The sequence below is a fragment of the Coprinopsis cinerea genome (genome assembly GCF_000182895.1).
Source record: "Coprinopsis cinerea okayama7#130 chromosome 10 map unlocalized cont3.10, whole genome shotgun sequence".
Classification (NCBI taxonomy): domain Eukaryota; kingdom Fungi; phylum Basidiomycota; class Agaricomycetes; order Agaricales; family Psathyrellaceae; genus Coprinopsis; species Coprinopsis cinerea.
The window spans coordinates 1,307,166-1,332,534 of NW_003307535.1; the positions used below are offsets into that span (position 1 = coordinate 1,307,166).

Genomic DNA, 25,369 nt, shown 5'->3' on the forward strand with positions numbered 1-25,369 from the left:
CATTCCCAAGCGCTGTTAGGGTCTCGAAAATCCATCCACATTTACCCACAACTCACCAGCCTTGACCCACACTCCCCGCACAGTCTCACATGATCTCCCGCATGATCCCGCAAATCCCCACACTCGCCATCACCTCTTTGCATCCCACATTCCCATATATCCGCAACCCTTCCCTCCGCAATCCCACATGTTCCGCCGGTCAATAGTGCCATCAGACTTTCACTTGATCAGGAAGACCCAGCGTGATCCAATTGCTTTGCGTCCTTGTAGGAGTTGGACAAGTTCCCAGGTGCCGTTGGCAATGAGGGCATCAATTTCTGCTCGAGCAGCACTGATCCACTTGTCTCTGTCTGGTCGGGCCATTGCTTCCTTCCAGTTGCGTGGCGAGTCCTCTGGTCGTGTGGCAGCTCCAAGTACTTTTTCCTTCACCTTGTCGAGAACCATTTCGAGTGCCATTTCACATGCTTCAGCCATCGTGAGGTACTCTCCACTCATCCTGTAGATGCGCAGGATGGAGTCGAGGACTGGTGTTGCTTTGAAAGCTGAGTGGAAGTCAGGTTCGTCCTCCTCATCGATGTTGTCGGCTGTGATGGGTGGTAGATTATCCTCTGTTGCACCCCCTTGATCTACTACCTGATCACCCCCTTGGTCCTGGTTCGGTGGATGACCAATGACCATCTTCCTCCACGGTTCGTCTTGGGACAGGTGCAGACTGTGCAGTGCCCCTGTGTGAGTGTCCAGCTAAGGTGTAGTAATCCGTGACTCTTGCCATGGAACGTATCGGATGAGGGTTTCAGGATGGCTGTGGAGGTGGTTTTGGCTTGGTTGCTCTTCCCTGCCCGAAGTTTGGTGCAGGGGGTGGAGCGGGATTCTCTACTAGTGGTTCTGGTGACAATGGTGGGACAGGTGGTTGCGATCGGCCTTGTGGTGTGGGAGAGGCTTCCTCTTCTCGATGATAAGGTGGGTGGCATGCAACTGGAGGGTTTGCCGTTGGGGTAGAAGGGGTTACTAATTCCTCTTTCACTTGTGGAGTGTCTGTTCCAGAGTGTTCTTTCTTGACCCAAGGTTTCAGCGTGTATGGAGGAGTGCCGTTGTCATCCAAATCAGAGTCTGACTCGTGCATGGTTGTGCTCGGAGCTAGGGAAGGACAGGGGTAACCCCCGGGTAGCTGGACACCTACCCTTACCCCCAACCCCCCCTACCCCTGACTGAGGGGTAGGGGTAGTACCCTTACCCCCCAACCCTGAGGGTTTTGACCAAGGGTTTTAAGTATTTTGGCACTAACCTTTAGTTATAGTAGTCTATATGGATATTTTTATGTGCTATATCGCACATACAGCAGTTATTTAGTAGATACAATGCATAGATGTTGAAATAAATAGGTTTTGTTTGGTTTTTATCAAAACCCTTACCCCCGACCAGGGGTGGGGGTTTGGCCAAGGGTAGCCGGAGACCTACCCTTACCCCTACCCCCGCTCTACCCCTGGCCTCTACCCTAGGGGTTTTAAAACCCCTTGACCATCCCTACTCGGAGCGTCCCCCATACTCCTAAAGCCTGCTGGGGAGCTGGCTGTTATAAACATATATGCTTACTATACCATATTACTATACTTGCCTCACTCTTACCTTATGTTTTTCATTCTCAACTCATCGTCTTACTCATATTTACTGCGCATTGCTGATGGCTGACTGATACTTATTAAAAACACAATGAAACCTACATACATTCCGCGGAATACGGATGTTAACCATGAGGACTACGCCTCATGGTTACCACACGTCTCCTGGTATATAGACTCTCTAGTTCTCTTAGTTACAGTGGCGTGCAAAAATACTGCACGTGAGAAATTGATAGGCGCTTGTTCATTCAGCTTTCTCGTACCGGGGTAACCAGGCGATTTTTGACCAGATAAAGTGGGGATTCTGCAAGACTATAGTACAAACTAGTACATTGCGAGATTTCACGTAAAACCAAAAAGGATAAGGTAGGGAAATGGCTGTGGAGACTCCAGGCTCAAAATCTGGAGAAAGGGGATGGATGTTGACTGCGATATTGTTAGAAAGGAAAAACGTAAACGGACAGATCACTTACAGAGTATTAGTACTTCGTATATCTTCCTTGTGCAGCCACAAGGGCATTGATGCGACGCGGAATTGAATCATAAAGATTGCGGATATAAGAAACATCCAAATTGGCCCATTCCTCCTGTAAGGCCTCCCACAGCTCATCAATATTCCGCGGTTGGACCTCCCTCTGCCGTATTCTTTGATCTAACTCTTCCCACGCATGCTCAATGATGTTTTGGTCTGGAGATGATGGCGGCCAAGGGAGGACTTTGATGTTGTTTTCACGGAACCATTTGTCGGCGAGCTTTGATGTATGCTTGGGATCGTTATCTTGTTGGAAAATGATGTTTCGGGTGGTTCTGTTTCGGTCCCGGAGTGAGCCTAGAAAGGATTCGGATAATATAGACACATATTGAGCTGCATTCATGCGACCATTGACGCGATGGAGACGTCCAGGGCCGTGATATGATAGACACCCCCATACCATTATGCTCCCACCCCCATGTTTGACAGTCTTCTGAACGTTCCTGTCCAGAAATTCCTCGCCAACCCTTCTCCTACAGTAGCTCTTCCCATCTGACCCAAAAAGATTGAATTTGGACTCGTCACTAAACCAGACTCGGCGCCAAAAATATTCACGCTGTTTCTGGTAAGTCTGAGCCCAGGAAAAGTGTCCGGAAATATGCCGGGCAGATAGCCAGGGCTTCTTTCGGCACACTCGGCCATTCAGCCCTTTGCGTATAAACATACGACGAAGAGTTGAAGGGTTGTGCTGAGGAAAAAGGCGTCGCTGGACTTCTGTTGCGTTACCGCACTCCTGGGTTGCTATGGCACGACAAGCTCTTCTTTCTGCGCGAGGTGTGATGACACGTGGGCGACCGGGAACTTTGGGTCGTGAGTAGAAGTCGGGGTTGCTGCCTTGCCTTTCCAGCTTCCGGTAGTTTCTGGATACTGTCGACTCGTCCAAATTAAGTGATTTGGCGATCTCTCCGAAGGTCCTCCTCTCAGATGTTTGGAGGTGCCATATCTGAGCTTTCTTGGTAGGGGTGCAGAGAGCCATCGCGTCAGGACGTGTATAAGAGGTAAAAAAGGCTGTATGCAGAGTTTGAGGGCAGCAGGTGAAGTTGCTGAGAAATGAGAGCAATTTCAATGACGATACACGCCGGAGATGAACCACCACCTCTTAAGTTCTCACGCGCATAATTTCATCACCTTGTAGAGCAATGACACACTCTTCAATTGGCACCAAATTTGGCCAGATAACAGCCATACGTACTGTCATTATCTCACTTAATTTTTACGGTTATCGCTCGAAGTGGGTCTCGAGAATGAAGTACTCAAGTAGACGCTCAACAATCGAGCGTGTTCAGGCGCGCGAGATTAGTCACGTGCAATATTTTTGCACGCTACTGTAGTTTCCTCACTTCATTCTTAATTGTTCTACAAATCTATTACAAGGCTCAGTGCAAATACAAACATCTTTAATTATCACTCAAAGTCTAGCCCGAGGTTCACAAAGCTACAGGCGAGGAACCCTTGATGTAGTCACAAGTTGATTCATTGACCACAAAGTCGCTGAGTACTGGACGACATGTGCTTGTATCACGTATAGTCTATAACACTGGCGGATCAGGTGGTGCTCCCAGACCATGTGGTGCTGTATCCCATTCGTCGTCATCATCATATGGCCATATGTCTCGGATGCCAACTGGTTTGACTGTAACCGTGGTTGACTTTGTGGATAGGCCAGGAAAAAGGGTCTCATCGAAGACAATATCTCGACAGATGATGAATTTCTTTGATTGTGGGTCAAAGCATTTCCATCCTTTGTATCCTGGTTCAAAACCAACAAAAATGCAATGGGTCGTATGGGAATCAAGGTTCCGTCTATCCTTTTGCTGGATGTTGACATATGCTCTACATCCGAAGGTTCTGATCATAGACAAGTCCAGTTTCCGACCTTCCCATACTTCGCAGGAAGTTGTGTTGGAGACCGATGCCGATGGAGTCATGTTGAGGATGTCGACGTAGTAGAGAAGGCCGAGTGACCAGAATGATGATGGGAGATTTGCCTGGCAAAGCATGGCTACCACTCCTTCAGCTCGGTTGAATCGTTCACTGACACTGTTCTGTTGTGGTGTGCTCTTTACAGTGTGTTGGCGAGTGGTTCCAAGTTTTTCGCACCACACATTGAATTCCTTTCCAATGTATTCATCCCCTTTGTCGTGTCGGAGTTCTGTGACCTTTCGTCCGTGTTTCCTCTCAACTTCGGCCACAAATATCTTGAACTTCTCAAAGGCTTCGTCTTTGCTCTTCAAGAGGTACACTCATTTATAACATGAGTAGTCATTGATGAATGCACAGGAGTGGGCGGACAGTAAATAAGAAGGTAAGGTAAGGTAAAACAAGAGCTTGTAGGCTCAAGGCGCGAAGTGATAAGTGAAATTATAAATCATTATTGGGTGTCTTATAATACCAGTAATTAGCTTCAAATAAACCATAACACAAGGCTGGGTACAGATGGGTATACCAGCAAGTACATCCATAGGAAATCTGTCTGTACCCATACCTGCGGACTGTCACTGTCTCAAACAGATTTTTGGCGACCCACAGGCAAATACCCAGTACAGGCACCCATTGTCAGGGCTTGCGCACTTCCGCCGGGTACTAATACCTTCACTCACACCTTCCCCGACTTGACACCATTATCTGCCGGTTCGACTTTCGACTCCAGCCATATTTGAACTCCCAACTTCACATTCCCACCGCCGCCGGTTTCCCTTTCCGCCAGACGTGCCTGCCGCCTGATGATCTGGCACCGTCAGATTAGGAAAGTGACATGAGATGTGCGACTTGGCCACAACTCCGTGATTTTGGATTCACCGGGAACTCCTATGGACTTTAGGCACGCACTTGGTATTTTCGAAGTCGTTGATTCTGCATTGTCGATTAGAAGTACGTCTTGATTCAGCCTTTTCTTTTGTGTTCTTGTCCGATGGCGGTCCCCTCCACGTCATTTCCTTTATTTCTTAATCTAGAAATCTTATTATCTTTTACCTTTCCGCGGCTTATCTTTCCTTGTCATGTGTACGCAACAACGCATCTCAGTCATCAGCAACTCCCACAAATCAGCCTAGTTTCACATTTGCGACATGGACATCGACGCTACAGCCTCTCCCAAGCTCACAGCCCTCATTTGGGATGCAAACGCCTCCGCCCCCAAACTCACAGCCCTCTCTGGGGATGCAAGCCCAACAAATACTCAACAGCATACCTCATTATCCTGGATCTGCTTTTGGCGGAATGCAGCAACCCGCCTTGATAGCTACTTCTGACGTGCCGGACGGTCCAAGTAGCTTCTATTCGGACACCCAGAGCAAACTGAAAGGTTCGAAGAAACGGAAATTGACCGGCAGCTCAAATGAGGTGAAGAAATGCTTATGAATTACGAAAAGGGAATGCATCATGGCTATCTCTGCTTTGCCAGTAAGTGATATGACTTTTATTTTTCTGCGAGGATGAAGGTTAACAGTTGGGTAGCTTCGCCCAAAGGCCAGTGACACTTCAGACGACGAAGAGAAGCCCATCAAAGAGCTACCCGGGGGATCATACTTCCAGGAAGTGCAAAGGTCAACCACCACACATTCGCGATCGATAAGCATTTAGCGTTGGTCATTTGCCCTCTGTGGATCCTGTTCTGTGGATTGGTGTGTTTCTATTTTTTACGAGGTACATGTTATGGCTAAAGAGGTTCCCCAGTACCAAAAGCTAAAGGGCGGATTTCCGCGATTCTGCATGAAAGTCAGTTTCGGGATAGCAGGTTTCCAGTAACATTCGACAAGAGTTCGACCGGCCTCCATGCTTGTTACAAAGACCGAACACGACAATTTGTGCAATTGCAGTCGGAACTCCTCAAGAACACCGTCTCCATCGATGAACTCAAGCGACAGTGGAAAGAGGCTGAACAATGTTGGTCACCTTGTGTTGGGAAGAAGGAAGAGATGGAGGGGTACTATCTTCAAAGCCGCTCTGGGGTTACACCTTTCACCTCTCCGAATCGCCAGTCCCAACGTGAACAATGGGAATTGGAGGACGCCTTCCGGATGCCATCTCCCGGTTCTCCATCTCCCGGGCCTTCATCCCCCGTTCAGCATTCCATGCAGCTTCGACGACAAACGGGCCCTCTAGTTGATGATGACGACTCGGACGACAGCGACGACAGCGACGGCAGTGGAAACAGCACCTTTCAGTCGGGCTATCATACGAAACATGACACAAGCCAATAGTCTCGCTCTAGAACTGAAGGGTAGCAGTGTCCAGACTTTGGTGGACAAGATCATGACGGTTCTTGTTGGGGCGAAGCAGGATCACTCGGCTCAGTTGGTGTGTAGCTGGGCCGAGAGGGAGGGAGGTTTAAAGACCCGTGATCTTCTGTCATTCGAACACTTATCGATGGACACGTAAGTGAATTGTGAGTTGTGTGGAAGCACTGTATATAGCCTTTTAGATCTGTGGACAGCCATGCAGACTCTATGGGGTCAGGTGTGGTCAGGGACATCCTCATGAAAACCATGACTAGCCTGGCCTCCCGGCTGTTCATGTTAAGACAGCGAACTGGAGTCCAGCAGTGAGAGGAAAGCACTAACTTCGGAGTTATTAGCGAAATAAAATCAAAACGTAAATATCTCAGTAACCGCTGGACGGATTTCCGTCCCCCGGGTACCGTTAGAAAGAGCGTGAGAGGGCGGTTCGAATGATACTAAACATGAAGGGAATCGACCAAGGGAAAGTGCCAAAGTCGTAACTTCTAACACTCCCCCATGACTGAGGCAGTTCAGACATCCACTAGACCCAGGAGAGCACAGCAGTGCCTTGACCTTGGGCACAGGCAGGGCTTTGGTCACGATGTCCGCAGCCCCATGAGATGCGTCGGAGTAGGCCGTGAAGATGCCAGGGAGCAGAGGACCGGAGTAGCACAGCTTGTAGTCCTTGGTGCCCTGAAGGAAGCGGAACAGGTGCTTCACACCAGCCCAATGCTTGAGGCCTGGGTTCAAGTTGAAGCGGGCAAGGTAGCTGACGGCGTGGGCGATGTCCGGAGTCATGGTGGCGAGGTACTGCAGGGAACCGACGGCAGCGAGGTAGGGAACATTGCGCATCTCTTCGACTTCAGCAGGGGTCTGGGGCCCCATGGCCTTCGTCAGAGGCTGTCCAACGGGCAGAGGAGTGTCCACCTTGTTGCAGGCGTCCATATTGAAGCGCTTGAGCATGTCGACGATGTACTGGCGCTGGGAGAGGCTAATCGAGCGAGTGGCGCGGTCCCTGGAGATCTCAATACCAAGCAGGAAGCGAGTCTCACCAAGATCTCGCAGCTTGAAGTGCTTGCTGACCTCTGCAACGACCTTGTCAGGATGCAGTCTACTTGGAGGCAAAGGTGACGTCGATGTACACTGGCACCATGATCTTGATGTCGTCTTGGGCGTAGAGGTAGAGGGAGCGGTCGGATTCGAGGCGCTTGAAGCCCATGGAGCCCTTTCGGTGTGGAGCTTCTTGTTCCATTGCCTCGCAGCTTGCTTGAGGCCATAGAGCGACTAAGTCTGTTGAGCTTGAGAACCTTTCCGGCACCAAAGTTGAAGCCCTCTGGCTGAGCCATGTAGATGTCCTCATCCAGATCGCCGTAGGTGAACGCAGAGGAGATGTCCACAGAGCGCAGATGCATGTCCTCAGCTGCAGCAAGAGCAAGAACGAGTCGCAGGGCGGCAGGACGGTAAGTGGGGGCGAATACCTCGGGTGAAGTCGATGCCGGGACGCTGGGAGTAGCCTTTGGCGACGAGACGAGCCTTGTAGCGCTCAATGGTGCCATCGGGGTTGAACTATGATCTTGAATACCCATCCACAGGGCAAGGCCTTGACTCCTGGAGGCAAATCCGTTGTAGTCCAAGTGCCGTTGGCTAGCACTGACCTTCCACCACTCGCCTGGGGGACGTCGGATGCGTGGTGCACGACGCTGAGCGAGGGGAGGCGTAGGAGGCGGCGGAGTTGGTTCAGGGAGTGGCGCCTGAGGTGGAGGAGGCGGCGTTTGAGGAGGGGTCTCCGGTTCAGGAGAAGCAGGCACAGGTGCAGGCGCAGGCGCAGGGACAGCAGGGGCCACTGGTGGGACGTCACACTCCCCCAGTTCCTCATCACCGAGGGGGAGAGGAACTTAGGGTTAGTATCTCACTCAATTCTCAGCTGGCTCTTGGTCGATTGCCATGGCCCGGCAGTTGTACTCAACGTTCGTAATCGCCGCACATTATACAACTAATTCCAAAACCCTAGATGTTTTCCTCTTTTTCGAGGGTGGTTAACAAAGTTACTTGTCTAACTTGACAAGTTAACTTGTGCCCATACAAGTAACGTCCTGGAAAGTTAACTTGCACACCCTGCACAAAGTGGCGGGTAACTTGGGTTACTTGGAAGTGAAAGGGGAAAGTGAGAGTATTGACTTGAGGGCTCATGGCGAAGTACGTAAAGGAGTGGGTGCACGTACCAGGAGTTGCTGACTCGCGCGTGCGGGTATATGTAACGGTTTAGAAATTTGTTGATCCAATATTCCTCCTCGCCGTAGTAGTCGTTTGAGTAAGCGCTAGTTGTTCTTAATATGTTGACATACATTTATCGAGAAGCTTGCATGGTTAGTATACATACCCGAGTCCCGCTGAAGTACAAGTAAAGGGTGTGAGCTTCAAGTTAGCTTACAAGTTAGTCCAAGTTAACTTGTAAGTTAACTTGGCCGTTAACTTGCGTTAACTTGTAGCACCTGTTCCAGACGCTGATCAAAAAGAACAAATATTAGCACCACCCGCAAAGCCAGGCATTGAAATATATAATCGATCCAAGATCCATGGTGAATAAATAAGAAAAAACAGATGTCACCTTAGGCCTCTTAGCGTGGTGAAGGACATCAGGACCTGAAAGAAAAAGCGCGCCCGTGTCAGAGACTTGAAGACTCCATGCCACCATGGAGTCCCTTCAAGCGCTTCACCGGCTTTCTCAAACCAGCCCTTTACAAATACCGCCCCGACCGGCCACTCCGTAGACGCTGCACACCTTAATTGTTCGTCTTCTTTCCACATCACCACCAAGCACCACAGCACTAAGCTCTCGATGAAGTTGCACCAGTTGTACTTGGATCGCGCTGTGCTGGGATCTGTCGCTCTGCGTCAGCCTTCATCCAACTTGACCGTAACATAAACCCCTTACGCATCCAATCGCCTCCCATTGCCATGCGGTTACCCATCGTGGAACACGCGGGGAACAGGTGCGCTGGAGGGATCGCCAAGCCATGTATGATCCCTCTCTACTTGATACGTGCCTTGTCCTTCCTGTCCATGCGTGCCGTCCTTCCTTACGTACTTGTGCATGGAAACATACGATTAGAAAATGAAAAATGTACAACCAAGTGCGAAGTACAAAAATACATAAAAGAGTGGTGATAAAGCGTTGATAAAGAAGGCAGAGGATACCACGGAAAAGAAATGCGAGGAACATGTTGAGTGAATACAAGTCGAGCCAGGGTTTTAGCATTGGTCCCGCATGGCCTCCACTAAACGCGTGATGGCAGGAGTGGATCCCTTTCTCATGAGTTGCCAATGAGCCAGCGGTTCTGCCCTGCGCGTCAGAAGGTTAACGGCTCTAAGGTTAACTAACTACTTACCAACAGGGTGCTTCGGCGCTACAGGGACAGCGTCAATAACTTTGTAACCAAGGTTCCGCATGGACCAGATCTCGCCGATGTTGTAATCGTCGTCGTACGCGTCCCTGATTGCCTCATGCATGTCCGCCACTTGTTCCAGCACCACGAAAAGTGGGCTGTTATCTTCACCCCTGTGATCTTCATCCGGTGAATCTTCCCTTTCCGAAAAGTTATGCCACACGTCACGTATAATGCCCAACTGGACGCCAAGAAGGCGACGGAAGACATCCTTGAAAGGGGTCATGGTGACCATCTCCGCGGAACCCAACCTCCAGGAGAATTGATAGCTATCGTTGAGGACTTGAACCAGCTTCCAAGCGGCGCCACGTATTGTAGAAGTGTACAAGAGATCCTGAACGGTCATGCCCTCTTCTGTGGTGGAAAACCTCGGTGGTCATTCCAATGACAAGCAGAGCGATGGGATTTTCAATATCAGTCTTGCGTGAAGGGCTGAGCACATGCTCCTGATATTCTATAGGGGACAAATTTTAGCAAAGCAAACGCAGGTTGAGGATTGAATATACGTCACCTGGAACAGTAACCTTTTCGACGTGATAGCCGTACTGGAAAAGGAGCATCCGATGTAACACCATGAGGAACTCTGAGTGACTCGCGTTCGTGATGTATTCGCCGGAGCACAGACACAAGACCATGGACAAGAACGTCTCGACAAGCGTCCGGACATTGAAGAAATGCTGGCCGTCGCATACCGAGTCATCGACGGTGTTGAACACATCAAGGTCAAGATAGTTCTGCAGCCGGCACTGCTGTTCCCTCTTTGCAAGGCGTGAAATTGATCCATAATTTGGCTCCGCTGCGACATATCACTCTGGTGCTCGCTCCGTCAGCATCCATATGCACCGCGTGGCTGGCGCCCGCTGTTGCTGCGATAGACCAATTCATGGCCTCTACGGGGAACTTCGATGAATTTAGGGCGCCTTTAGAAGCTTTGGTGGCGACCCATGAAACCGTATCCGAGCTATGGTCAGCGGCATGGGGAACAGCGTTTCCAGACAAGGACAATGCGTTAAGAATGCGTCTCTGGTCCAGAGGCTTTTTGGCTTCATCGATGATACGCCGCACTGGGGCTGTGACCATGCGGGTAAATTGGCAATGAATAGCCCTCCAGAGGTCAGAGGATCCCAGTAAGAATTCGAATGATACTCACCTTGCATCGTCACCTCTTCGCTGGGGTTTATGACGGCCGCCATCTGCCTCGCATCAGACAGATTCCAGAGCGGAGCTTTGGGTTTGCTATGCAAAATCACGATGGTGCGGCCCTCTGCATACAGGTCGGCCCGGTCGTCTTCACCCAGGTTATCGTACTGCTCGCCGGAAATGACTTTGAAGGCGGACTGGTCTGGGCTTGCTAAATGGAGGGGAAAGTCATTTGCGTCGCATAAAAAATCACATCTGCATTGGGTGGATATCAAGTGGCAAAAGAGCTTTCCTGTGCACTATCAAATGAGGCGGGGTAATTTTGCAAAGGTTGTTTTCTCAACGTCTTCGTTATATGGAGAAAATTTGGAGGAAGGCACAAGACGCGGCTCAGGCGGTCCCTCGACAAAGGGCTGCCCGGCGCTGGCATACATATGTACCCTGTTGCAAAGGCCAATCATGCTGGAAGGCGGAAGATACGGGAAAGAGTGATTTCCTTGTGGGCTCCTTCAAATCTAGAGTTCCAGTGCGCCATTCGTTGATAGCGTACCATATCTAATTTGTGCCGGTCAGCCACATATTTCTCCTGGAAAATAAAAGCTACTTACAACAGATAATGCCATGGCAATAGCCTCCACAGCATACCCACCCAAGGGCATGGGCTGCATTGCCAAAGGGCGGTTAGGACCATAGATAATGGTCGCTGCGGTTTCGACCAGGACGTCATCGCCAAGGCTGCTGTGTTGTTGACCTTGTCCCCCGGTTAAGAAAGGCTTCGTATTCATGAGTGAAGCGACACTGGATTTAATCGCGGTGGGGCTGCTGCCATAAAGCACATATCGATCAAGAATGAGGTGCCGTGCATGGTGAAGCGCGCTATCCTTGTATAGCTCTGGGCCTTGAGCATTCGCAGTCGATTGCCGAAGCCCTAGTAGCTCATGCAAGGCTGCACTCAGCGCCAGTTGTCTTCGTCTCCTGCACTCGGCATTCTTCGGGCTGTCAATGTGAATGTTATCGTCAAATGGGTTTTCGAGTGCGATCTTGGTTGCTTCATCCCTTCGCTGGGAATGATCCTAAGGAAGAAGTAGGGATAGAGCTCGTGGGGGGAAACGGCGAGGGTGTCAAGAATGCTAGAGCCTGTGCTTCCAGTCGCTTGGGAGAACTCGAGCGGGCGGAAGATGCCAAGGTATAGAACCAAGGCAAGGCCAACTCGATCCTCGAGCAACCAGTAGGCGTCGTAGTGTCTTGCTTGTCTGAAGTGCTGCTTGGACTCAGGCTTGCCGATATAGCACTGGACTCCATCAATATAGATGTTCCGAGGTAGATTCCCTTTGACAGAAAACTTCAATGCTGCCAGTTGAAATGGACGCATTGCAACGCCATTCTGCATGTCGAGTGGCTGAGTCAATGAAGCAACTGAGCTCAGGGGACCAAGAAAGAAGGGCAGCTTCCAAGACTGAGCATCTGGAATCCTTCTCCCCACCATGGCGGCAAAGAGAACCATTATACGCATATGTTCTTGTTGCGATGTCGAATTGCAGAGACAGCATCCTCTTGCCAAATGCTGCCAAGTTCTGAGACACTGTTTCGTCTGGAAGAAGCAGCTGTCTCAGCGTCTCCTTGTCCATGGTACCTGGTACATTTGTCAAATTTACCCCGCTATCAGTGTAGTGAAATGGATGTGATTGTACCTTTGACTGGGCTCTTGCTCACAGCCCTCCCTGGTGCCTCCTCAAACTCGCTCTCGGAAGTGTCCATGTGTGAGGAAAGGCTGGTGTCACTGTCGAACTCGAACTCGCCCTCGACATCGTCATATTCGTCATGGGATCCGCGATGCGTGAGGCGGAATCCTGAAGGGAGTCAGAATCTTTCCACTGTCACACATGGGGACTCCATTGAATGCTTCGCATCTGCACATCGACTTCAACCCCTCCACTGGGCCCATGTCTGGAACAACACACATCAATATTTTGAACGCAAGGACCTCTCCGAGATTCACCCTACATCACCATTCACAATCGGCCATAACCGCGACAACAACCCATGTGCGGCTCAATCTGGCAAGGTCACGATGACTCTTGTTGATGTCAACGGTGTCCATACAACTCGCGTCTCGTTCTGCGACTGTCAAGGGGTTCACGATCGTGTTACCCAACTGATGAAGTCGGGTTTCTTCCCAGCAACGCTCTCCCTCCCGCGAACTGCATTTACTTTTGCTGTCCTCCGCCATTTTCAACTCCTTCAGCTAGAGGCCAAGGCCTCCGCATACGACTTCTGCACAGCTCTACGTCGCCTGTCGGATTTTGCATTCACCAAGCGCATCCCTGTAGGTTTTCCCCCCTGTAATGTGGTACATCGACTGACGGAACGTGCACAGGACATCTACCCCCAGTTCGTCGTTGTCATGCAGATCTGGCGGGTCCTGATGGCTATCCAAGACTCCGGACAGGCTCATGGAATCAACAAAATTCTCCACAATCGCCAACCCGGGAATCTCATTGTTCATTGCCCAGTCTGCCCAGTGTTGACAGACGGCAATGGGAGCAACACTCCTCACGCATTGAGGCATGTCTTTTGTAGTATTTATCACAATGTTTAACCCTCACTCATTGTTTGTGACAGGCATCTCCACCAGTTACAGCTTACTGCTGACGGAAACCACCACGCCAATTGGTACTTGAAGAGCACAGACCCTCTCAGCCGCTCCCTCTTCAACGGACGTGCCTACTTCCCTCGGGGCGACGAGTACAAGACATATTTGCGTCGGGTCAATAATAGTGAGGCTGAGGTAAGTCACCAAACGGGCCGGCAAACCTTACCAACCTGTGACCTGAATATGAGGACTTAGCCTGTACTGGCAGAGCTCATAGGGCGAAAGCCTAACCAACTATAACCCTAAGACATGACGACTCGACGGACTTAGTCAAGGCACCCAAGTCTAACAGGCAGCCAAGTCTAAAAGTCTAATTGGTCCCTCCGATTCGGACAACCTAGCAGAAGCAAATGTCATTGGAGTTGATGGACCAACTGGGAAGGCCCCCGATGCCTGCACACAGCGTTGGAGCGGGACAACCAAGAGAGAAAGCCAAGTCTAAGGTGGAGCGCACTGCGTCTACATTGAGACCCTGTCCGGTCGATAACGGACCTCGGGACTGTCTAGACTCAGACGGCTCACCCTTGTAGGAGTCATAACCAAGCTCCGATGGAGCAACGTCGATCAAAGCCTGACCTACCAAATGGCAAAGTGGAGTTCCCCCTTATGGGACCGGGACTGGGTCGCAGCTGTGTCAATCACGGCAAGGCGCCCAGCCAACAAGCCGTCCTCTGGCGGCCCAATAAGGCAAGCCTAAGCAAAAGTAACCGCGCGTCTACGAGCGCCTAATACTCGAACCGTTCTATTTCTATCCTATCTATCGGAAGCTGTGTTTCCTCTGTTCTATTTCTCTCTCTCTTAGTCGTCTACCTGTCTTACAAAGTCTTCCTAGTTTTTCTGTCTCTGTTTGTCTACAGCCTTAGCATGCCAAACACTCTCCTCATGTATAAAAGCTAGCTAGTTCTCGCTCGAATTCTACAGATTATCGCTGGCAGCTTTTCTCCAGGGTAAGACTCCGTGAAGTCTGGCACGACTCAGCACGTTAAAGGTTCGTCGACTTGGCGTAGATCGACTATTGGGTTTCTTTGGCCATTTCGTCTTGGGTGTATTCGATTTGGTAACAGTCGTCCCGGCGTGTTCAACTTTGGTTTTCTGTGAGCACAGGTGACCGGCGTGTGTCTCCTTGGTTTTCTTTTGTGTATTTTCTCGACTACTCAGTAGCAAGAAGGTGGTGGTACCCTAGACTTGCTAGTGGTCTGCCTTTGCACGACTTATCACTTCGCGCCTTGAGCCTACCAGCTCTTGTTTTACGTCGTGCACCCCCCTTCGAACTGTTGCATTGTCAAGGGTTTTGTTTGGTTCTAGTGCCTTTCTTACATACTGTCGTACCTTTCGGGTGAAGTCTAGCTTCATTTGACCTTAGACGTAGTCTTTGGTTGGGTGTAGAGGATCAGCCTTTTCATTTCTTTTATTTCTTTACCTTCACCTGCCGGTTCGGTTGGTGTGTGTGTGGTTTTAGCGCCTCCCACCCCTGACCGCGCATCACCGGGTGAGTGCATTATACACCCCACAGCTCTTCATTTGGGCCCGGACACAGTGAATCTTCTGCTTCGCTTTTTTGACCTGGCGTTGCACACAGGCCCCAAATTGCGCGATGTGTTTCTTCAAAACCGAGATCTTCGTCTGGTAGTGTCCCTTGTCAGCGAAAGCAGCCTCCAGCTCTCGCTCTAGTCCATTAACCTTAGCTTCCAGGGTCAATACCTTCGCCTCCATGACTGTTTTTGACCGGACTTCAGCATTTTTAACGCATTGGTTGGCATTCTCCATCTCCCTGAGTCGTTTTCTGAGCTTGTCGTACTCGGAAGACTTCCGTTTGAAGCTCCTGCGCGCATTCTGGTACCGATGTTTCCAGAATTCCACTTCCGGATGTGGGGTGGAAAGTTGACTTTGGGTCTTGGGCTGGGCTGGACAGGTCGCACTAGAGGGTGCTGAGATGGTATCTTCAAGACCCTTTGCACCCTTTTTGCTGAAGTTCTTCGTGTAGGTTTCAACTTGCTTCTTGCTGCGCCCTTGGCCAAACTTTCTTAGGCCTAGGCATGCTAGTTGATGGTTTCCGGCGCTTTCTGGGACCAATAAGTTAGATTAAATTTTTATTCTTGCTCATAATAATACACACACAATGTCCGATAAGTTCAAGCTGTTTTATTGTGCTGGTAACCATGGTCTGCTCGAGTTTTGAGGGGAATGGTTATCAGTGGAAGAGATTTTCGATGCGTCTGGTGTGTATTAGGTAATCTTAATTGGCGCGTCTGGGGCTCTTTGCTTGCGGTACCATTTTTGGACGCTGGAGGACGTTAATCACCAAAATTCTTACAGATTTGGAAACTGGCCGGCCGGTTGTCTAAAATGCTCGAGGCCGATTTTGGTTTTCTGCGCTCATGGGGGTGAACTGGAGGAGTTCTTGGCACTCAAACAAACTTTTGAAAATTTGTCTCGAACAAAACAATTATTCTACTTCAATACTTCATTCAGAACCATCCATGTCGTATCAATTGGCATGAGCGAGACAAAAAGTGTACCGGACTGACACCCAGGCCAAAATTGGTGGCAGTGCTGATTTGTAAGGCCCGCAGAATTTGGTGACAGTGCCCAGTCCCACTAGCATCCTCTTCTGAGCGGAAGACCATGCCCACCTGGATTGTTGCAGGTATTGCTTCGGTAAGTGACGGGGATAGGTTGGAGTTGGAGTCGGACCTGGAATCGGAATTGGAGATCACTATAACAGAAGGCAAGTGTTTGCGTTTGGGATGGACAACTAGCGGTGATGACGGCGGGGAGGGGGTAATTAAGTCCACGACATGACGAGAAGGGAGGTATATTTCCTCCTGCTTGATAGGAGCCTGAGGCAAAGGGTCTAGCACAGGGTCAAATTCCTTCTTCACATGAATTGGAGCTGAAGCTGAATGATGATTGGCGGAAGGAATAATGTTTTGGAGTTGTGCTTCGATGAATTGCGGGAAAAGTGTCAAGTCAATGAAGGAACTCGAAGTGTCTGGATTGCTTGGACTCGAAGGTTGAGAGAGGTAAGAGGATTTATTGGGATCATCATTTTGTATGGAGCCGTCGGACTTGATGGGTGTTGAAGTTGTCATGAACAGGCAAAATCATGACATAGAATGGTGCTTATATACCACGGTCTGCCTGTCCACCTAAGCTGGACATGGGCGCCATTTTGGTGCAGTGGTTAGTGTGGTCTAATCACGACAGAAGTGAGTCCCAGCACCTCTTGCACCATAGGAGGCTCAGGGCTTGCAGACAGCGGTGTCAAAGGTGAGTCCTCGCGGTTGTAGTCTTTATCGTAGAGTGTCTATTGCGATCATCATGATGAGTCACGTGTAAATGGAAAATAAATACCATCCACTTACCACCTCTTGGAAGGGCTCCATTTTGAGCTCTTCTAGAAAGTAATGGATGCTATGATGAGTCTAAATCAAAACAGATAGATGATTAGATACCTCAGATGCAAAGGTTAGGATTAGATTGGAACGTACTGTAGGATGTGTGAGATTAAAGTCATTGTAGCCCACCGGCAATGTCGGGTCAATCTCATCATCTGCAACGGCACAGATTGGCAACGTTTCAGGGCCCATAATATCCTGAACAGTGAAATCAGGCTCAGCACACAGTAACTTGAGAATAGACAAAAGGTCAACTCACGCGACAAAGGGAAACAAGATGGAACAATGCAAGGTCACGGAGTGCTACCATTCGGTGGTGCTCTGAGCTCGAATCAGTCCAAGGCAAGGTATCAGGGGCCAGCTGAGCCTGAAGGAAATTAAACGCAGCAATGCCACAGCTTCCAGAGGCGCGAGATTGCATGGGGACAGGTACTTGGGCAATGTGTTCTGGAAGTGGAACATCAGGATTGCCGGAAAGCAGTGCTCGGAACATTGGGAGTGCAAATGGAGGTGGGGAACGACCAAGGGAATCGCAATGCTGTAAGATACCGGTTGCTGGACAGTATGTTTGGACAGAATAATGCTTGTTATCGCATGTAATTAAGTGGATATTAGAAAAGGGATAGGCCTTCAAGCGCCGTTGAAGACCAATCATGGTTGACTTAAAGGGAAGTGAATCCTTGTTGAAGGTCGAGACCGTTGAGCTAAACAATGTCGCAGCCTCATTAGCAAAGAGAGTGGGAAGGATTATGTGGGGTGGACAAGAAGAATTGGTTATGAAAGGGTGGCTTTTGAAGTACGAGAACTCGCACAAAGCGTTCACGATGTCCTCCTCAAGCCATTCCTCCCCAACCAGACAGCCCAGTTTGAACAGTGGGAACTCTGTGATGGTGAGACCTTGGAAAGGAGAGCGAATAGGACATTCACCAAGCTTGATAGCATGACGAGGGGCTAGGAGGCCTGACAGTCGCTCGTAAACTGCATGTGCAGACGCAACTGCAGGGGCGTTGTTGTTCACAAGAACACACAAACGGATCTGCACATAAAACTACAAGTCAGCAACCTGAGCACAACCAATTTGAAACAAGGGACTAACCTTGACAAAATGGTACTGAACGTTCACTGAAGTTTTCCCATAGGCTAGGCGCCCACAAACTGATCAGGAACCTTGATCATATGCGGCACTTAATTGAGTTAAAATGGCCTGCAAATCTTCAACGGAAGGGATGACCTCGTCATCTTCGATAGAGATTGTGTGTGGATCAGTTGGTTCTGATGCATCGACAGTCCAGGAGGCGAAGGACCCAGGAGGAGCAATGGTGGGATAATGTATGGTTGCAACGTCAGAAAATGTGAGACGAGTGAAGTACTTGTTCGAATAAATAAGATTTGGTGGAGGCCGGGAATAGATATCAGTTGGTTTCATGGTGTAGAGTCTAGAGAGTTCGAACGTGGGCAGTTGACAGGTAGATAAGTGAACCAGAGGTTGCGAATGGGGTGTCCTGACTCCTGAGGCCTCAATACTCTTTAATACCTGTGCAGGTTTGCAGATCTCAGCTCCCGACTCTCTAGGAATCTCTCACCATTGTAGAGGTGAGAGGCATAGGTATGGATTCCGCTCAATCAATATTTTACATTCTTTCAAGCATCACCATCCAGTGTCCATAGGCCTTCAACATCACTTGGGCGCGAGACATGTGGACACGACTATCTGAGTGCTTATTGTTCCAACATGACCGACTACACGTCCGGAGGCATGCTGGCCGTACATTTATGTGTCCCCGAAGAAGCCTATACCCCGTTTTTCATTCGTAGGTAGGGTTCCTAAATAGACCCAGGTTGTTTGCCGCAGAGGGGGTTTCTAAATAGAATTATCCGCTCTTTAATGGTATAATTTATATAAAAAATATGTCAGGTTGAGATATGCAAAAATGCAAAAAAAAAACATCAAATTTTTCATGTTTAATCTCTATCATGCTAGTAGTGATTAGGTGGGGTGTACTCTCATTTCAGCTCTAGTAAATCATTTTAATGGGCTATACCATGCTACTTATATAGCTTGTGTGGAAGATATTATTAAGTAATAGTGTTTATTCTGTTTCATCCTCTTATTCCGCTTTTTTGCAAGTTTTTGATACTTTCCATAATATAAATACCAATAATCAATAGAAATATGTCTTGAAATTAAATTATATATGTACTATAATTGCTCTGGTAGTAATGTACAGATTTAAAAAAGCAAAATGGCAGAGGCATAACTATCTTTTTGGGCAAAAAAGTACCAATTTTACGAAAATTGGCATAAAGGTCAAGGTGTTATAAGGGTGATCCATGCTTAAAGATTTGTATATTTAGTGGGGATCAGTAAGTAGCTAAAATGTGCACTTTACGCAAAAAGATTTACCCATATAGGTGAAGAAATGAGGGAGATATGAAGGAAATAAAGTGGAAGAAGGTGGATGACATCATACTAATTTAGATAAGATAGACTTTTGATGATGGAAGTCAATCAGTGATATCAATGATTGACAGGAACAGCCACATGATGTCATGAAGATCAGGGTCAGGGTGATGCCATGCAGATTAGGTACAAGGTCATGACATCATGCAGATCAGGGTCAGGAACATGACACAAACCAGATCAGCATGGTCATGACCAGGTCACGGAAATATTTCCCTGATCATGGGGAAATTTCCCAAGGTCTTGACCGCATTTGGTCTTGACCATTTCCAATGACCACAGTCACAGTGGGAAATTTCTCTGGTTGCTGTTCTAGCATTTCTTCTAGAAAAACTTGTTAGACTCTACGGAACTGCGGAGTCTGCGGAGTCGAAGGGACCTTGGCCTCAACGTATTGCGTTGTGCCCACGCTGGTGGTATATGGTCCAACCCGAAAGGAGGGGGGAGGAGAGGGAGAGAGAGACGCGCCTTGCGGCGGAAAACGAGGAGAGAGAGAAGAGAGCCTTGCGGAGCGGAATCAGGAGCACTGTGCGGATATGCGGAGTATGCGGAAAGCTCTAGCAAGCCGAAAGGCTCAAGACTGGACAGAGGGAAAGTTCTGTATAAGTCTGAATCGAGATTCCGGATGAGTATCTACTACAGAAATCTAGCTAGCTTGTATATCTGTAGATACTCTGGATATACTCTGGGATAAGTCTGGGACAAGAAGAGAAACTGAGTCATAGGAAAATGCGGAATACTGCAGAATACGAAGAGGATGAGTAAGACGATTCCAAAGAACAATAGAAAGGCAAAGGATGAAGTCATAAAGAAGTATAAGAGGTCACATGCAGAGTCTGGGCGCCTAGAGGGCGGTTACGAGGTTTCTCCGCGCGGTCCGCACCGGCCCTCAGTTGCGGGCCGTGTCGTACCGGCGGCGCTCCGCATAAATGCGGAGCGGAGTGTCTAGCGCCCGTAGACTCCGCATGCAGATCGACTGCGGAGCATGCGGGAGTGCGGAGGGAAGGGTCACGGAGATATGGGGATGTGGGATGCGGAGAGGTGATGGCGAGTGTGGGGATGTGCGGGATCATGCGGGAGATCATGTGAGACTGTGCGGGGAGTGTGGGTCAAGGCTGGTGGGTTGTGGGTAGATGTGGGTGGATGTTCGAGACCCTAACAAAACTGCACAGAGTTGATAAGCTTCCACTATATTACTAGTCCCATATCTAGATTATATTGTGTACACGTAGATATCACAGTTCACCTATAGTGCAAATTTAGTTTCCCTATAACTGAGTAATTACTTTGGTGTTCAATCATTTTAACATGGTCTACTGCCATTTTAGATTCTAAATCCATACGACAAGCAACTTACAACTGTATTATGTTGCTGCTTATGCCAAATAACAATAAATTCAATTGTATTTCAGTGCCGAGAATATGACCATCAGGACCCCAGACACCCCTGGGCAGGTCATCACCAGGGGCAGGGAAATGACCCTAGGAAATGACCAGAGGACGTGGTCGGACAGCTGGAAGCTAGAGCGCCCAACAGGCAGGAAATTGGTGGGAAATGACCAGGGACGGCCCTATCTCAAAGACCTTTGGAAATGGCACGGACACCCATCTACATCAGGAAAAGACAATCGCCGTGGCAGCCGTGGCCCCACACCCCCCACACCCCTCCACACCCTCACACCATGGTGTGGGACTATACGGGGGTACGAAACCCCACATCTCGATTGTGGCGACACAACAACGTTGTGCGGCCATAATCCATGGCCATCCACAGCAGACAACACCTTTCAACGACGGCCCACAATCTTCATTTCATGGTAGACATCCGCAGTTGTAGGGAAACAAGCAAATATATTCAATATTCAGTGTATGATACATGAGAGTCTATGCAAACACGCTACTACGGGCTGGAATAATAAATCGGGGGCCAGAAAACTTACCTGGAAGACAGGTTCTACAAATCGGCAGTCAATCCAGCCCTCCGCAGGTTCGACGGTTCCTGGAAGGAACTTGGTGACATCTCAGAACCGTTTGGAATAGAAAAAAGTGTTTAGGGACGTACCCTGTGCTACGACCTCCAAAGAACATACACACCGGGGAAATCAGGAGATGAGCCTCTACGCAAGGATCAGGATATCAGTATCAATAGGGAGCAGCGGAACACGCACCTTTCGCTGAATCTTTGATTTACCGGAGCTTCAGGCTGCTATCTGTAGATATGACGGTAAGTCGATCATTTTTTGGGCACCAAATGAAGACAATGACTTACCACATGTACTCCTGTCGCATACTCCAGAGACGCTGTGCTAAGACGTGGCTTAGAAGCGCAAGCACACGTACATAGAGAATCGAATAGGATAAAGGATGGGTGGTGGTGGTGGTGGTGGTGGTGGTCAAGTTGAAGGAACGTCACGGTCGACAAATTTCAAATACGAGGAATCAACTTAGTCATGTGACCGCGTCAAACATCCGCAAATTGAGATCCGCGCGTGGAATCTACTAAGTCGCGAGCATCGCAGTGGTCTATCCCTCTAAGAGGTCCTGTATTCCAAGTGTTTCATTCTCAAGCTTCTGGGGTACTATTTCGTCAAATATGCATGTTACAGCTCTAAACAAAAATAGTACGTTGTGGCAGGATGTGGATTGTGTATGGTGTGAAGGGGTGTGGAGGGTGTGGACTGATGTGGAGGCTGATCAGCCACAGGGCGCACGGCCCCCACACCCGCCACGGCGATTGTCTTTTCCTGATGTAAGAGACTGTTCAACCTGAGTGACTGAGGTGCTATGTCCTCTATTCTCTCTCTCTGTATCCAACCCTGACAGACTCCGAGAAGACATCATTAGATTCCATCACAACTCCCCAGTATCGGGACACCCTCGTTGATATCACACCCAGGAACCGATCACTTGGAACTACTGGTGGCCCTGAATCCAAGCAGACATCCGGACCTACATTAATGGATGCGACACGTGTCACGGACTAAATCCTGTCGAACTGCCCCGGCTGTGCCACTACAGCCAAACGAGGTTCCCTCTCTCCCGTGGGAGATAGTGTCGGTAGATCTAATTGGGCTCCTTCCAGAGTCAAAAGGATTTGATGCCATTATGGTAGTAGTCGACAGATTCTCAAAGAAGATAGAGGCAATTCCCACCAATGTGCAGCAAAACACTTCCAGGACTGTGTTCAAGCACCACGGACTCCCCTGAAAAGTAATCAGTGATCGAGGCCCACAGTTTGTCTCAAACTTCATGAAGGATCTGATGAAACTCCTTGGCATTGACAGGAAACCCCTCCACGGTGTTTCACCCCCAGACCGATGGTCAGACAGAACAGATCAACCAGGGAGATAGAACAGTATCTACGGGTCTTCATCAACCAAAGACAAGACGACTGGGCTGATTGGCTCCCTCTGGCCCAATTCTCCTACAACAACAAGATCCACCAGTCAACCAGGTACAGTCCGTTCTACCTGAATTACGGTCAACATCCTTACAAGGGAGGCAAACCAAGAGGCACAATATGGAACCAGGCTGCAGAGGACCTCGTTACCGAGATTAAGGACATAACTGTCTGCCTGTAGAATGTGGGGTCCATGTCAGAAATGACCATTTCCGCCAGGTCCAGGATGTGGGGTCTTTTGTTTGATCTCATCACGGTCCCTGTGGTATCACTCAGCGTCTGTTGAGTCAATCTCACCCTGTTCTGGGTGAGAGCGCAGGGTTTTTAACCAGAGGATGAGGCCTGCCCAGTGTTCCAAATGGGTAGATATTTAGGGGACATATATGTGTTATATATAAGATATTTTATGTAAATTATAATAAATTGCCATGCCTCACCCTTCCTCAAACCAGTGTTCCGAACGATAGATATTTAGGGGACATATGTGTGTTATGGCTGATCTCACCCTGTTCTGGCTGGTATTGCTCACGCTTCACCCATCACACAGTTGTTATGTTCGATGAAATGTTTTATTTGACTTTAGCTATATCTAATATAAAGGCTACGTAACTTGAGATCTCACTCAGTTTTGGGTGATATCAATCCTGTGGCTATGCTGCTCATGCTTGGCGATACCATCGAATTCCAGATGAGATTGCTCTTGTGGCTGTGCATGTTGATCAAAGCCATTGCAGACAAAAACTTCGCGTCGGCAGGGATCAAACGAGTGACCTCTCGGTTACGGCCCACACAATTTACCAACTGCACCAGGACACATTTTATTTAAAAGGTTAGTCAATTATATGGCTCCGTACATACAGCCTCTCCCTGATATTGTGTTGTCCTCCATGGAGAGGTAGTAAGTCTTGCACTGGTTAACTTGAGAGGCGGGAGATATATACACTCAAATTGGACGGCGGACATAGTTCTTGCAACGTGTAGCCGATATCTCACAGGAAAAGCTTATTGGACACACAAAAGCCCAGGCGCTATGTCTGATAAGGTTGAAGCGCATCTTAGTATGCTTATGCTATTGCTGGGGTACAAGTGGCACACATTCAATACCTCTTAGAATGTCAAACAATGTGTTAGACTCTACGGAACTGCGGAGTCTGCGGAGTCGAAGGGACCTTGGCCTCAACGTATTGCGTTGTGCCCACGCTGGTGGTATATGGTCCAACCCGAAAGGAGAGGGGAGGAGAGGGAGAGACGCGCCTTACGGCGGAAGACGAGGAGAGAGAGGAGAGAGCCTTGCGGAGCGGAATCAGGAACACTGTGCGGAGGTGCGGAGTATGCGGAAAGCTCTAGCAAGCCGAAAGGCTCAAGACTGGACAGAGGGGAAGTTCTGTATAAGTCTGATTCGAGATTCCGGATGAGTATCTACTACAGAAATCTAGCTAGCTTATATATCTGTAGATACTCTGGATATACTCTGGGATAAGTCTGGGACAAGAGAAGAAACTGAGTCATAAGAAATGCGGAATACTGCGGAATGCGAAAGGGATGAGTAAGACAATTCCAAAGAACAATAGAAAAGCAAAGGATGAAGTCATAGAGAACCACAGAGGGTCACATGCAGAATCTGGGCGCCTAGAGGGCGGTTACGAGGTTTCTCCGCACGGTCCGCACCGGCCCTCAGTTGCGGGCCGTGTCGTACCGGCGGCGCTCCGCATAAATGCGGAGCGGAGTGTCCAGTGCCCGTAAACTCCGCATGTGGATCGACTGCGGAGCATGCGGGAGTGCGGAGGGAAGGGTCGCGGAGATATGGGGATGTGGGATGCGGAGAAGGTGATGGCGAGTGCGGGGATGTGCGGGGTCATGCGGGATCATGTGAGACTGTGCGGGGAGTGTGGGTCAAGGCTGGTGGGTTGTGGGTGGATGTGGGTGGATGTTCGAGACCCTAACACAATGTCTTCATAACACTGGGCGCACACATCGGCAAGAGCCATTTGTCGATGTTGAGGGCACCTATAAAGTGGAATTCTGATCAAGTAACAACAAGGCTGCACGCGTAATAGAAGTGCCACTTAATTAAACTTCTGTTTCCACACATTCCTTTTCAGAGATGTTACCGAAAGTATAAAAATTTGCGCAGGACGAGACGAAAAAAGGCTATTCATTCTTACTCCCCCTCCCTGCGCCCAAGCGTCGAACTTAACTCAAAAGATGCATTCCAACAACAGCAGGCGTCCTAGCACCCTGACATGGCGGCAGAGACAGCTTATGCATTTGGCAGAAGAGGGGGATCGGTGTGATCTGGGTGAGGGACTTTCTGGAGAGGCTAGGGAGGAGCGGAGCCTTAGATGCGCAGGTTTTGCATGAGAAATCCGCAGCAAAGGCTGGAGCGCACCATGGGGGACCAACAAAGGCAGCATGGAACAACAGCACCCCGGAATAATCTACTCGACATCATCACCATCGACGCCGAAGACGATGAAGGCGAAGACGAGAACGGCAATTG

The 25,369-nt window shown here is 49.2% G+C and overlaps 6 protein-coding genes across 6 annotated transcripts; 3 read left to right on the forward strand and 3 right to left on the reverse strand.

Moving 5' to 3' along the window:
* Positions 1 to 5,532: 5,532 nt before the first annotated feature.
* Positions 5,533 to 6,353, forward strand: CC1G_12832 (hypothetical protein; the record flags this gene model as incomplete). The annotated part of the gene is made up of 4 exons (XM_001834183.2): positions 5,533 to 5,553; positions 5,608 to 5,696; positions 5,734 to 5,774; positions 5,827 to 6,353. 4 exons carry the CDS (start codon positions 5,533 to 5,535, stop codon positions 6,351 to 6,353), a joined length of 678 nt encoding a protein of 225 aa, XP_001834235.2.
* A 2,622-nt stretch (positions 6,354 to 8,975) lies between these two features.
* On the reverse strand, positions 8,976 to 10,043 carry CC1G_15312 (hypothetical protein; the record flags this gene model as incomplete). Its single annotated transcript, XM_002910359.1, has 4 exons — positions 8,976 to 9,014; positions 9,154 to 9,241; positions 9,408 to 9,450; positions 9,761 to 10,043. 4 exons carry the CDS (start codon positions 10,041 to 10,043, stop codon positions 8,976 to 8,978), a joined length of 453 nt encoding a protein of 150 aa, XP_002910405.1.
* Positions 10,044 to 10,086: 43 nt separating this feature from the next.
* On the reverse strand, positions 10,087 to 12,347 carry CC1G_15313 (hypothetical protein; the record flags this gene model as incomplete). Its single annotated transcript, XM_002910360.1, has 7 exons — positions 10,087 to 10,271; positions 10,329 to 10,575; positions 10,628 to 10,887; positions 10,968 to 11,168; positions 11,398 to 11,512; positions 11,566 to 12,018; positions 12,069 to 12,347. 7 exons carry the CDS (start codon positions 12,345 to 12,347, stop codon positions 10,087 to 10,089), a joined length of 1,740 nt encoding a protein of 579 aa, XP_002910406.1.
* A 285-nt stretch (positions 12,348 to 12,632) lies between these two features.
* On the forward strand, positions 12,633 to 13,850 carry CC1G_12835 (hypothetical protein; the record flags this gene model as incomplete). Its single annotated transcript, XM_001834186.2, has 4 exons — positions 12,633 to 13,283; positions 13,335 to 13,526; positions 13,593 to 13,745; positions 13,806 to 13,850. 4 exons carry the CDS (start codon positions 12,633 to 12,635, stop codon positions 13,848 to 13,850), a joined length of 1,041 nt encoding a protein of 346 aa, XP_001834238.2.
* Positions 13,851 to 15,092: 1,242 nt separating this feature from the next.
* CC1G_15314 (hypothetical protein) lies at positions 15,093 to 18,434 on the reverse strand (the record flags this gene model as incomplete). Its single annotated transcript, XM_002910361.1, has 9 exons — positions 15,093 to 15,673; positions 16,210 to 16,678; positions 16,742 to 16,759; positions 16,834 to 16,917; positions 16,976 to 17,035; positions 17,102 to 17,206; positions 17,268 to 18,044; positions 18,105 to 18,130; positions 18,194 to 18,434. The coding sequence occupies 9 exons, from the start codon at positions 18,432 to 18,434 to the stop codon at positions 15,093 to 15,095; spliced, it is 2,361 nt and encodes a 786-aa protein (XP_002910407.1).
* A 2,457-nt stretch (positions 18,435 to 20,891) lies between these two features.
* CC1G_15315 (hypothetical protein) lies at positions 20,892 to 21,290 on the forward strand (the record flags this gene model as incomplete). Its single annotated transcript, XM_002910362.1, has 1 exon — positions 20,892 to 21,290. One exon carries the CDS (start codon positions 20,892 to 20,894, stop codon positions 21,288 to 21,290), a length of 399 nt encoding a protein of 132 aa, XP_002910408.1.
* Between the last annotated feature and the right edge of the window lie 4,079 nt (positions 21,291 to 25,369).